The sequence below is a fragment of the Pithys albifrons genome, chromosome 8 (genome assembly GCF_047495875.1).
Source record: "Pithys albifrons albifrons isolate INPA30051 chromosome 8, PitAlb_v1, whole genome shotgun sequence".
NCBI classification, from domain to species: domain Eukaryota; kingdom Metazoa; phylum Chordata; class Aves; order Passeriformes; family Thamnophilidae; genus Pithys; species Pithys albifrons.
In genome coordinates, this window is record NC_092465.1 from 19,457,602 (window position 1) to 19,471,961 (window position 14,360).

General features: G+C 35.3%; 1 protein-coding gene across 2 annotated transcripts in view; it reads right to left on the reverse strand.

The window, feature by feature from the left end:
• Positions 1 to 2,742: 2,742 nt before the first annotated feature.
• The window catches only part of TTC21B (tetratricopeptide repeat domain 21B), a 35,703-nt gene continuing 24,085 nt past the window's right edge, over positions 2,743 to 14,360 (reverse strand). Inside the window, exons 22-29 of one of the 2 annotated variants that reach the window (XM_071562322.1) lie at positions 13,535 to 13,616; positions 12,731 to 12,881; positions 12,179 to 12,340; positions 11,596 to 11,791; positions 9,717 to 9,941; positions 6,947 to 7,067; positions 4,813 to 4,880; positions 2,743 to 3,852 (exon numbers count right to left, since the gene is read on the reverse strand). In XM_071562322.1, coding sequence (XP_071418423.1) covers positions 3,775 to 3,852; positions 4,813 to 4,880; positions 6,947 to 7,067; positions 9,717 to 9,941; positions 11,596 to 11,791; positions 12,179 to 12,340; positions 12,731 to 12,881; positions 13,535 to 13,616 — 1,083 coding nt within the window. In that variant the 3' untranslated portion in view covers positions 2,743 to 3,774. Of the gene's footprint in view, positions 3,853 to 4,812; positions 4,881 to 6,946; positions 7,068 to 9,716; positions 9,942 to 11,595; positions 11,792 to 12,178; positions 12,368 to 12,730; positions 12,882 to 13,534; positions 13,617 to 14,360 lie in introns of both variants that reach the window. The other variant, XM_071562323.1, reaches the window with a different exon arrangement.

Consider the following 14,360-nt stretch of genomic DNA (forward strand, 5'->3'; position numbering starts at 1 on the left):
AACCACAGAGCAAATAAAGCCAGATCACTGTTGCGATCTTTGAAAAGTGGCATAGTCACAAGCTGATGGAGAAGCACTTGTTAGTGAAATATTCCCTTAATTTCTTTTCCTACTTTTCCCCCTGTTCAGCATTGGATATGGAACACACTAATAAGCTCTTTATCATCAACTTTGAAGAACCAGAATCCACTCCCACTATTGAGACTTCCCTGACACGTCTCCTGGACCAATTTCAAAGATAATTCGTTTGGAAAATTTTTAGCAAATTCTCTAACATTACAAACTCTGTTTAAAGTATTATGTTTATAAATAAACTACTCACTCATCTAATGAATAACAAGATTAGTTTACTAAACCAAAGCTGCCTGATTTTAGGAAGACCACAGTCTTTCTATAAATGGCTGTAGCCACATTTGAGAAATTATTCCTAATAGTCAAACCTAGTCCAAAAAGGAGAAATCCTTTCAAGTTCCCTTTACTCTATTTTTGTTTAAGTGTCTTACTAGTTTAGTTATGTTTAGCTACTTATACTAATTATTTTGCCTAATAATTCTTCCTAGACCATCTTTCTAGTATTGGTACAAATATGAAAAAAGCAATAGCAAATTAAAACAGAATTATTATTTGGAACAGTGTTACCAAAAATCTTTACATACCCTTGAGAATATGTTCTAGGCATTCTGTACCTGCAGGTGAAAGGGGGGCAACAGAGAAGAGGAAGAGACACCTAAGGCTTATGTTGCTATAGCTACGAGATGCTTAGATTTTCAGTTCCAGTGAATGAATCAATAGAAACCACAGCTTCACTCTCCTCTTTTATTCATCAAAGGCAAAACTGGAAGATGAGTTGCTAAGCAACATCACACTAAAGAGTGCAGGCTTTGAAATTAGCATTACTGACTCCCCTCCATCCCAGAAGTCTCTTCCATTCAAACCCATTTATTAAGAAAGGGGCTAAAACCCCCCGTTGAACTACCAGAACATGCATTTTTAAAATAAGAAACTATAAAAGTGGAGAGAAAGCTGAAATTAACACTTTCAATTAGCTGGAGTAAAGTGAAATGGCACCAAACCATTCCTTCTGCAGAGAAAGTAAAAAACAAACAGAAGCACAGGAGAATTGCCTTAATATAAACCAAAAGGGATATGGAAATGGCATTTATTTCTTCTGAGAATACTATATTAAAGAAAGAATTTCTCTGAAGTTCTACTTAGAGCCACTTTTTTTTTTATTCTGAAATCCAAAGATGTCTCATTTATACTCTTAAAGACCTCATCTATAAAGACTCCAGTGCCTAGATACATACATAATGGCTAATGGGAATTCAGAAATCCTTTCCCTGCATGGTATATGCGTAAAACTCTTCGGCGGAAGTTTGCCACAGAAAGCCTCATTCAATTTCTAATTCAGCTACGTTCTGTATCTTACCATTGCCATGACTTAATCTGTCCCATCCATCTTACAAAAGGCTAATGTCTTATCACAAAATGTAGACATAGATGTCTCTTTTTTGAAAACATCTTTCATTTCTTGAAATAAACCCACCTATTTTTATTCTAAACTTCAGCTAAATGTTATTCCTGTGCTAACCAGGAAGTAACAATACATTGATCCTGCATGAATTAGGCTGTCTACAAAGAAATGTTGTTTTACTAGAAACTGCCTCATAAGGCCTATGTACTTATTCTTTTAACAGTGGGGAAAAAAAGTGCCAAAGAGCATGTATGTATGTATGGCCAAACTTCACGAACGAAGATTTGGGAAGGGCTGTCCCCACGTGGGTGTGCCCTTCCAGCCTGCGCAGTGAATTTTAGGTGAGGCTCAGCGTGGGCAGAACTGGCCCCACCGTTTAAGTCCTGAGGTTCATCTGCCACGGCCAAGCGAGCTTGGACAGTGCCAGTGAAGTCCTCAGGACTAGAACCTACAGCACCCGGCATTTCCCAGGAGGTCTCCCATCCAAGTACTAATCCGGGGCTGACCCTGCTTAGCTTCCGAGATCTGGTGGGATCGGATGTCAGGGAGGCATTTAACTGCATAGTGTAACAATTTATAGCCTACTGACCCCCACAGCCCAGCTCCCTTAGAATTCCCCCCAGTCTCAGCCTTTTCTAGATCAGATCCTTCCCTGTTCCTCATTCCACTCTGTATCATCAGGTTTTCCCTAGTATACTAAACCTTCATCCTCTGAGCTCTTACCATGCTGCAAAATTCACAGGCAAAAAAACCCCAGGGAGCTTGTACTGTCCCTGGTACAGTTGTGTCCACATGGACTGCCAGTGCTCCAACAGAAAGGACAGGCTACACCTTAAGTTTCAAGGTTCCCTAGGGAAGGAGGGGCTGCTTATTTGAGTCATTTCTCAATTTTAATATTCACACGAATCTTGTAGAAGTGTCATAGTCCTGAGACACATCTATTCATTTTAGTTTAGCTGAGCAAGAGCTCAAAAGTTACTGGAATGCAGCAAACAAACAGCAAACCAGCAGGCAGCATCCCTGTGTAAGTGATGCATATCAATGTATTCAGGAAACAAGGCTATAAAGTTACCCAAGATACAGCATCCAATTATTGATAAGCAAGATTAGATACTATTGTAAACAGTCTCCCTTTTGTAGCCTTAACATTCAGTTGTCATAAAAAGAAACCACTGAAAGTGACTTTATACAAAAAAAGCTAAAATCAGCTGAGGAGGAAACTGAAATTGCTTTAAAATAAAGTTGATCATTAGTATTAAGAATTCCCTTTTCATGTGATAACATTACTTTTCCAGTAATATACATACAACATCAAGTGCTTTTTGAAAAGCAAATACAGCAGTACAACAGTGGATTTTGTTAGGCATTTGTTTTCTCAAAAATTCAGCATCAGTGGAAAAAAACTGACCCTTCTCCTTCCTTTCCTCTCATTCATGACATGTTATTGCTCCCTTCAAGATTCATGGGTATATTCTATATGTGAGACAAGATCATAATCTCCTATAATAAAAATTATTTCTCTAAAAAAGTGTTTTACATGGATTAAACCACATGAGTGCTAATTTATGCACATATGACTGTAGTGACTACACATACAATGTTGAGAGACTAAACACTACAAATGATGAACACTTCTCTTCATGGAAATCTGACAGGAGGATGATAGAGAGCGTGAGTAAAAAGTAAATGCCGTGTAAGACTTGCATGATCTATGAAAGTTTTTACTGAATATTTACATAGGATTTTATCTCTTACGTTTTCATTAAAAATGTAAATTTCAGTGCAAACAATACAAACAGCTGTTTAAGATTTCAAAAAACAAAGCATGCCTTTAATATATGTAGAAATAAACCCTCCCCCCCCATAATTTAGAAATACACCCATAGTAGTCATAAAGATTACATTATAATTATGAAGTAATGGTTTACACAAACTGAAATCTGGCATCTTAACAATACATTTCCACTAGGTAAGACAGGTTATTTTGAGTGCTATTTCAAATAAACAAAACAAAATACTGAGATACATGCTTTAAAATAACTTCATAACGCTGATAACACTTTTTTATGATGTCACTTTACATAACACACATGGGAGTAGTATTCTTTCCTGAATGGGAATAAATACCATTTCTTTCAGGGTTGCAGATTTTTCTTGAGAATAATCCAGATCTCTAACTTAACTAAATTCTTCATATTCACAATACTTCTGTGCTGATATGGTGTCTGTCACTGCAGTATTTCATTCATAGTTTCCAAAGATCAAACGAAAGTCCATGAGTCATAAAAACACCCACAAATTCAGGTTCTTAGTGATGCACGGGCCTTGTCAAGTATTTCCTTTCGGATTTTTGGATAGTTTGGATGTGCTCTAAGGACCTGCAAAAGACAAAAAAACCCAAAAGTTCTGCAAAAGAACTCTGTATTTGGTAATCCCCCTCATCACTGAGCTTGCACATTCTAAAACTAAAAAAAACGACATGACAAGTTTCTTTTAAAAATGCACAAATTGTGGCTCAAGACCAACACACACTGAGGTCAGAACCAGCTCTCTTGGAGACACCTTGCTTCCCTTTTCACTGTCCTATCACCCTGGTGCCAAAAGACATGGGTCAAACACTAAAGCCTCTGGGTGGCTTGAAACGCCTGCACCAGAAAAAGGGACCTCTGGAGACATTTCTGAGGTTTTAAGTGTACTTTCTCTCCAATGATAAACTGCCTTTATGTTTTCACTCCCTTAGGCTCTATCTTATAGTATATCTACTTCATCTTCTTCCCTTCAATTCCCTCTTCTTCCTTATCCTTCCATTCTATTTGTCCTTTCTAGTTACCTTTATTTCCTTTTAAAAGAACAAATGTAATTTATTTTAATACAAATAATTATTAATTCATAATGTTCACTCTGCTTCTTTAATAATAGCCCTTCCTCTTACTGTGCATCTGCTCTACTTATGTTTGGACATGTAAAGGTAATACTTGAAGTTACTTTCTAACAGTGTCTTCTGATACTAACATGACTTAACTACTTCAGTTCCACTTCTGTAGGGATTGACCAAGTTGCAACCACATGACCAAAACAATGTGGTGCCATTTGAATATGCTTTCACATATTATACCCAATCCACTTTTATCTTCTACCTATCTGGTGGCCATGGAGCTCAGGACAGAGCAGATTATGTAGAGAATATATAATTTTCATCAAACATATTAAACAGGGCACCTTTTTGACATTAAGCGATGTATTTTAGAAATTTAAACATGACAAAAAACCCTCAGGATCACTACGTAAAAGAATGTTGCTACAGAAGACAGACTAATAAGTACATATATAAATTCTACCTTATGACAAACATCGATTGCATCAACATATCTCTTCCCTTTCAGGTAATTGAAAGCCAGCTTGTATCCTGTAAGTAAAGGTGGCGGAAAGAGGGAAGGCAACAGTTAGAGAAACAAAAACATCAATCACAATTGAATTAGTATTGCTCATCATATGTTTCCAAAGTTATTATGTTTGTTTTCTAGTGTTCTCTCATATAAGCCTGGTAGTGATCAAAATTTCTACTGAAAGTCACTTCAAGTAGTAAATAAAAGTCCTCTACACACTGATAGCTATGTCTGAATCAAAAGGAGACATTAATGTGAAGAGCATGTGCTACTACAGAGAAAACATAATGGTTGTCCTCTTTCAATTACTGTGGTACCCCATAGAGTTTCTCACTGTGATCTACAATACATTCTCCCTCTGTAAAGGTAATTCCGTTATTAAAGGACAAAAGGAAAAAGAATCAGGATAACAAACTAGGGACTTAAAATGCTATTCTGTTCCACTGTCAGCAGACCACTGATATAAAAATCAGATGGAATAGCTAAGTTGCATAGCAACATGCCAGGCTGATACTTTCCATTTAAGAAGTAAAGCTCAAGTGTATCAGCCTGGACAGAGACCAGGCCTGACAAAAAACCCCCAACATTATAAGCAGGCAACTTCCAAAATCTGAAATTTTAAATCTTTCATTTATGAACTTATCCCTCTTAGCAAATAAGTACTCAAGAAATCACAACTTTTCACTATTGAAATTTTTTTCTATTACATTTTCTTTGATGAACAACTGTAATATTTTAGCCAAGGGATTCATGGCTCAGTCTGCCATGAAACTTTTTACTAGAAACATCTAGTAAAAATTACTGCACCCAAACACATACTTAAGATATCTAGGGATTTTTCTACATAACCTAAGCCAGATTTCTATCAGTCATTTTTATTTCTGTTTTGACATCTGAGTCTTCCTCTGCTTAGGCCCTCCTAATGACTTAGAGTACATATGGTAACATCCAGTTTTGCCAATCCATCCATGTATGTGCATATGTGCATGCATGTGCAGAACTTTAAAAATACAGTTAAAGCAGGAGCTAAACCACAAAACATTCCGTTTCATTAATAAAACACTCCTTTAATCATATTTGATCATATTTGATAAAACCAGGAACCAAACCATTGTAGCATCCAGGAGTTACAGTTAAAAAAAATGTATGCCAGTTCAAATGCATAACAGTTAAAATTTTGTTAAAAAACCAGACATTTTTCAGTTGATGGCAAAGGCTCTCTCATCCTAACACTAAAAAACCCAGTGTACCCAAAAAGACCATAGCTTAAAGGTGTAGGGAGCAGTATGTATTGAACGAAGTAGTACGTATTTCTGAGGGGCAATAAACATATCCCAAAACTTGGAATAGAATTTGTGTCACCCACCAGCCTTGGGACCCATGGACAGACTCCAGGTGTTGAGGTAGAAAAGGGCATTTTATCCTGTGTATCCATTTTATAAAGGGTTTCCTACATTTAAGTGGTCTAAATATGCGGCAATTTAAGGTAAAATTCAATTTACCATCCAAACTGAAACTTGACTACTGTCCCAAGTTTTCAGTTGGCCATCTTTTTTAAACCAGATATATTTAAAGACATTTAAAGTAACTTATTTTTAAATTCTTACTCATGTATATAAAAACTGAGCCATACAAATAGATAATCCATACAAATAGATAATTTTCCTGATTATCAGAATGAAATACTCAAACCAATGACCTGCCACCATCATATATGTATATATTATGTATTGTAAAAGATTCTCTGGTATAGACAGTACATAGTAGATGACAGTAAATACATCATTAAAAATTAACACTGTGCTTCCAGAGAAAGTTGTTCATAAATAGCAAACTAAAACTGTTTCAGATCAAATCTTGTACTAAAACATTAAGAATGAACTTCTGAAGTATCATAAAGCTGCCACCTCCTGCCATGGAAGCTTTCCGAGGGACTGTTCCGTATTCCTTTAAACATTAATGGTTTTTATGTGAGGAAAACTAGTGATACTCTATTTCTATGGAAAATTAAAAGCAGTCTCTCCAGTAAGGGGCAGTGATCTCATCCCTACTCTAGTGCCCAAGAACATAGGTTAGATATACATGCCTACTGTTGGGTTTGATTGGTTTCCGTATTTCCAGGCCATCTCGTAATTTGTCGCTGCATCCTTATACAATTGTTCCTTTTCCATTATGTATCCTATGTATTCATAAGCTTTGCAGCATGACTGCAAAATACAAATATTCATCCAAAATTTTATTTAGTTAAGTTTATATATAATAATACCAACAGCTTTATCCTAAAATACTTCAAATCTCTACAACTGAAAAGTACAAGCAATACTTGTCCTAACTTTGATGACATGATAGCCTTAATTTAAAGCATCTGTAATACAAGTGAATTATATGCAATTCTGCACTCTTTGAGTCAAGTATGGAGTTCATCAGAGGCCACTGCAACTACTCCTTCAAAAATAGATAGATGACTAGTTAATAACAACCCTATGGCAGCCACGTTTCATGTCTGAGAAGCGTTGTACCGTCCACAAATATTATTTTCTTATTTTTTTCTTAAAAAAGTATTTTCATAACTTTATTCTTGGAAATTATTTTACATTATAATTTTCCACCTAAAGCTTAAAACCAGACACAAATAACCTAAAGAGAAAAATGAACCATTAAGTATTCATTTTGTATAACTCCAAGCAGCAAGTCACAAGCATCTGAAAAACAGGTTCCAAAAAAGTAGTAAGCACTAGTTGAAAATAACCAGCCTTGCTTATATATTAAGAGTATATACATACAAATCAGTTCAACTCCATAATAAAGGTTAGTATGAAAGATACAGTAATTCATATAGAAATCTTATATTTAGTGCATGAAGCAGGAAAAAAATTCACAAAACCCCTAACTACTGTATGCCCTTACCATGAACAGTTTATATCATCATGCTGTCAATAGGTCCCATATTTTTAAGAGAAAAATAATACTTTTATGAATATATGCAAAAATATTCAAAAATACGTAGCGCAAATAAACGTTTATATATAAATTACGTTCCATCTTTAACTTCACTATTGCCAACTGGGCTTCCAAAATATACTGATGAAAACCTTTCAGATCACAGCATACTGGGATCAGTACAGGAATGCCTGGAAGTTGAGGATAAAAATATACTCCCCCTCTACTTTGTGATAAGCAAAGTTCAAAATCAAAAGTAATCACTAAGTACCCCCAGTTCCACAGAAACAGTCTGCCCCCTTGGGATCTCACCAACCAATCTTAAGTGATTTAAAATCACATCATATCCATATTAAAAGACACTAGGTTTTTATGAAGTTGTCACTCAACATATTTACTTACATTGTGTATACATAAAATTCAATTCTGATTGTTAAAAATAATGCTAAAAACTCATTAATCACAATAATGTGGTTTTTTCAATCCAATCAAGTCTTCCAAACCAGAAAATACCACACGAAATATCTTCTTGTGAATTAACAAGATACTTTAAGATCTAAAATATTCAGTATCTATTTGTTAAATACAATTCCTGCTTAGCAGCTTTGCAAGCTGGAGAAAAGTCACTATCCCTACTGTGATGTTTTGCAAGGAACTGGAGATACATCCTTCAGATTTGTCATCCTCCCTGCTATAAGCAGAGCCTATTTATCCGAGTCCCTTGTGGGTCCCGAACTTTTTAAAAGAAAACAAATTACTTGGTGGGCTATGATTTTTATGCTTGGGAATTTCTGCAACAAAGTGTCATCTGTGGTATATACCTGCTCCACAGACCATCTGTTTCAAGACAGGTCTCATTTTGGGAGATGGCTGGGGGTTTATCCTCCTACATGGATTTTGCAACTTCCCTTGGCCATCTGGATAAGTGTGTAACTGACCTTAAGACAGAATTTTTTCTTAACTAAATTCACACTAATTTTTTATAAAAATCAAATTGACTACATCCTATTTTAAGAGGCATCTCTGCAGAAGTACATGATACCATTATACCAAGAACTGTTGTAGCTGCCTATTAATTTTATTTTTAGAAATAAAAAGAGTTCAAAAAACATGTCTCTCAAGGAGGTTTCAGAAATATGACTGAATAATGAACCTTACCTTCTATAGTAATAAATTCATAAATAAAGAAATATACAGTATCGGGTCCATGCTCTGTAAGCAGCATCCTGAATGTGCAGCACAGTATCTGTGGAGGACTAGCCTACTGGACTGCCCCATGTGAAGGAAAGTGAAGCACACAGATGGAAAAACATGAGCAGCACAAAGGGACAAAATGAAAAATAAGCACAAGAGCTAAGCACAGTCAAAGTAGCGTATTGTACAGTTTGCCTGCTCAGAAACCCTGAGGTAAACTCATTAGAGCTTGTCTCCAGACAATCTACTGCACAGTATCACCACAGAAGAGGATTAAGAGTAGCATTAAAAAAAATAATAATCCTGCACTATAGCAGGCTTATGAACACAAAAGTTTAAAGACACAAGAGATGAAGATAACATCTCAATAAATGGAGCAAGTCTCCAACATTTATATAGCCACATCTTAATCAGTTTTGTGAGACTCAGTAAAATGCATTTCTGGGATTCCATGAACACCTGAAGCTTCCAGTGTCCCCCCGTCTAAAACCTGCATAAAGTACTATAGGACAAGAATAAAAGTGACTTAGCAGCATTCACAGGTTTGCTACTCTCCAATGTGAAGTTGTTGGTTTCCTGCCTTGTGTTGGTCTACTTGCCTTCACTAAGCAAAACACCAGGCAACTGAACAAAGGAGTATGTTTCAAAATTCTGTTTCAGAGGAAAACTAAGCATTTAGATGCATTCAAATAAAAGGCTACTTTCAATGTGCTTTCACTTACTCTGTTATGACGAAGGCATCGTTTTAATAATTCATCTGCCATATCATATTTTGCGTATTGAATATATATATCTGCAAGCAGAAGCCAACTCTTTTCAAACTCCTCTGCATCAATGGGATTCCAGCTCATTTTTGAAATCCGTTTTAACTGATTTTTGGCTCGTGGAGTCTGTTTCAAGATCATGTAGGCTGTGGCCATTCCCAAAAGTGCTGGTATATGATCCTTCTGCAGTAATAAATATCACAACTGTTTGGTGATGTCTTATTTTATTTTTAATATTTTTTTTTAAAGTAAGACTTTTACCACGTATCTAAAAGCTAAACTAAAACCTACATCTCAGGAAATAAAGATAGAACATCTAATCTCACAAACATGTTTTCCACCTAATGCTACACTTATTTCTGTAAGACTAATTATGATAAACACCAGGCTAAGGAAATGCTGAAAACATCCAGAGGCACTTCATCTCACAAGAAAAAAAATCTGATACCACTAAGAGCTATCCTTCAAATATACAAATAAATACTTCAGATAGAAACTAAACTTACGAGAGGTTACAAGTGGTATTTTCCACTTTTAGAAGTCCCTCTCAAATGTTAGTAACAGGGATGCTGATTCCTGTTATTAGGTGTACAGCTCCTAATAGTCTATACTGTATAATAAGTCTGAACAGTATGCATCCAAAATTCATGTATAAATGAACAGGATTCTTAAAAGTCACCATGCTATGCAAGAGCCTCACAGGCAAGAAGTATAAGAGCAAGGAGGATTTTTAACATCCTGCCTTTATTAGTAAAGGATGAGAACTGGGTCACATCCTGAAACTGCCTCCTAAATGCAGAGAGTAGTTCCATCACCAGCTAACTTAAAAGCTTCTTTCTCCCTCTCAGTGTTCCTGGCTCATTCCTGGTATTCTGCCTCTACTTCTCTTTCTAGAGATGTAAATGCTTGTCATAGTGTGTTAAAGAAACAATAAATAAAAAATTACCCCACCAAAAGCCCCTCTCTTCCACGTAATGATAAGCTCATCCCTCTTCTCCCTCAATAGCCACACCTAGCATGGATCAATAACCTCAGAAGTCTCAAGAGACTAAAGCTATATATCTTATGCAACACTGGAAGTAAATAACTAAATAAACTGGAGCATTCTTCCTGCTGGAACTGTCACAATGTGAAAAACATGCCATATTCACAGGACCTCAGATCAATCCGGAGCAGGACTGAGAAGCCAGTACTGGAGGCAGAGGAACATCTTGTGATTCTCAGAAGTGCCTTACACATAAGACCAGCATCAGTATAATCAGCTCAGACAAGATGCAGTTTAGCACACAGTTAGTGGGCAGTAATAACTGAAGTATTTTGAGGGATTCTAATGGACTAAATGCTTATATATATGATCTGCTGGTTAACAGGAACATTCATTATTAATCATAAAACTAATGACTACAAGTAACCATAAAATATTGACGATTTCCATTGTAAGCATGAATTCTAAAGTGATGGGTAATCTTGTCCTGGAGTCTAAATTTTGTCAAATTGCCATGAAGCACTGTATAGACTTCTATCAGACACACTGCTGACAAGCCTGGAAATTAAAAAACAAACTCAGCAACCAACCAGCCTAATCACATTTCAGTAACTGGCAATATTACCATTTAGTTGTGTTCTAAATTTGCAAATCAATTGAAAACTTCTAAAATATATCATTATTTCAGACATTTTTTTTCAAATTTTATATAAAATATTCTTTAAGAGGAAAAAATCCTTGGACTGAACAGCATTAACACATACTCCTATCAATGTCTGTAAACTGTGAGACCGGTTAAAAAAACATAGTAAGTATGAAAGGGAAGACTGAGGAAATGAGACAATTACTAACCTCAGCTGTGACTATTTCAGTGAAAGTGCTCAGTGCTTGTTCAACACTTGATTTTTGTTTGGTTGCCATGAGACAATAATTTTCCATGATTCGCAGTTGAACGTGACCCTGAATGGTTTGAGGCTTGAGCTCCTTCAGCAGGTTTCCTGCTGTTCTTACAGCCAACTGCACAGACTCCTGCTTCTCTGTTACATTACTAGTATCAGAAAGAAAGTGTTCATAAAAGCTTATTTTTTTAATATACACCAAATAAATTACAAGTTAGAATGGATTCTATGCTAAAGGCAGGCCATTTTGTGAAAAATTACTATGGTATATAGGCATTCTACATTGATTCTCCTCTGCAACAACAGCAGTTCTAACCCAACAAGCTGTTGGTAACACTGCAAGTGCCCAAGATTCCAGAGAAAATCTTCTACATTTTTCTGCTAGAGACTGACTTGTTACAGTATAGAATAGTCTCTCACAGTAAGACAGAATATTCATAGCACTAGATGATCTCAAAGTTCTAACTATTTAAATTAGGCAGCAGAGGAAGGGGATGACAGAAGAACTCAAGCAATTACTTATTTCATTCACCTACCCTGTATCAGCATCCAGATTTTCAAAGACTTCTCCACCCACAGTTTCATTATCTGGGTTCAAACAAATTTCAATCATGTTGTAGACTGCATTCTGTCCCCAGTCACTGTCCTTTCGAGCTTTATTAAAATGCCGGAGTGCATCATTTGGTTCCCCTGTATACCTACACACATAATTAAAATATTTAAAGCTGGGCAAGTAAGATTTGCTGTTCCAAATCCCACAAAAAACCCCAAGTATTTAAAAACAGATGACCCACTTGCACACACTGATAATACAAGGTTTGAACAATACACATACTATTGCAAGAAACTTGATTTTGCAAACTAAAAACAGTCTAAAATTCAAATTCTAGAATTTGAAGATAAGCAGCATTACATTATCGAACCATGAAGAATATCCTGAGATATTCAGAGAAACTGAGACCTTTCCTTGAATTCTTGCCCCTAAAGATCAACACAGCACCTTTGAATGATAACGAATGACAAGAAAGTTAATTTAAATACATGCTACATAATCAAATAAACCTTATCTTAATTATAATTCCAAGTACCAAAGATATAGTCCTTTGCAGTAGTGAAATCCTGGTTCAAGCTTTGCTCTGGAAGAATGTTTTTCAGCCATCAAAAGAAATCTTGGGACTTCTTCTAGTTTTCCAGCTCTTCTTAATAGATCAATTAATCGTGAGAGGGTTGCATAGTTATCTAAGTATACAAATAATTAGGACACTGTAATTACAGTTATTTGCTGTATGAATAGCTTAAGACATAAAGAGCCCGCCTTAGTGTTTTCACACATAAAAATGAGATATGATTTAATACATAAAGCATATTATACAGTAACCACAGACACAAGAAACAAAACCATTTTTTGCACCCTCACAACTTCTTTCAAAGTCCACTAGAAAGCTTTACATTCATTATAGTACAATTTTAATAGAGTTTTAGTAGCTTTCCCTCTGGTCAAAATTTGAAAATGGCTAAAAGAAATGTACTACTGTCCAAGACAAGTTTACTTAAATAATCTAGAAATAAAATGCTACCTTTGTGTTCATGCACTTAGTATCTTAAACACAAAACAAAGTGCTTTGCAGTTAGCAAGTCAGTAACACCCTGGTTGTATTCAGCTTAAGATAAACTACACACATTACATTGCAGCACAGTAAATTACTGTATCTATAATTTTCTCATATTACAATTTTATATACAGTAAAGGTCTTTGGCTCTAATACTCATTAAATTATAAATAACATTTTTTCTTTTAATCAAGCAAAATTATTTTTAAGATATATATATTCCTTGCTCTTGGTAAAACTATATATTAGAAATAATTAAAGATATCACTGCTAAATATTCACCCGGCTTGTGTTCTAGGAGTTGCTGGAAATGAAAAACAGCTTGTTCATAATCTTGTTTCCTGAACATGAGATCAGCCATCATCTATAATATTGAACAATTTAGAAAAACCAAATCAAGATATTATAAATTTTGAATATATAAACATAAAATAAGAATTATAAATAATGAACTCTGGTTATGTGAAGTGAGGAGTTAAAGCTATAGCTTTCAAGTGCTGCAGGAACTGCACACGAAGTAAACTGAGTTGGACTTTTCATTACTCTCTGGAAAACAAACACTATATACACACACAGGATTATAATGAACATGTATAAACTTATATCTTAATTTTTCATGTAAGGTGGAAATTAAAAGATAACGAAGCAACATGCTGTAGCTTTCAAATATGTTTGTTTTCCATTCCATAGTTTCACTCCAAATTTTATTTCCCATAAATGGAGATTAAACTAACTTTGCTTTTCCATGTGCTTAAAATTAGGGAAAAAGAAAGTAGACAGCCCACTTCAGCAGTGCAAGTAAATAAATTACTTCATTTCAAACTCTCTCCACTGACAGGCAGCTAATACATAATAGATTTAATAGCATTTATTAAAAGTGGTATTACTCCTTTTCATGCACCATACTAGGATAAATTTCAGATGTTAGACTGCTATGAAAAAAAAATTCCAATTTTAAAATAATTTTCCTCCTAACGTGTGAAATCAAAAGTTGCTCAGTCTACTGAGATGTCTTTTAAGCCCAGAAGTATACAAGTCTTGGAAAGAACCTGCAGCTGTGAATAAAACTTGTTAAGTAGGAATGTGATTAACTAAGGTTGTATGAGAC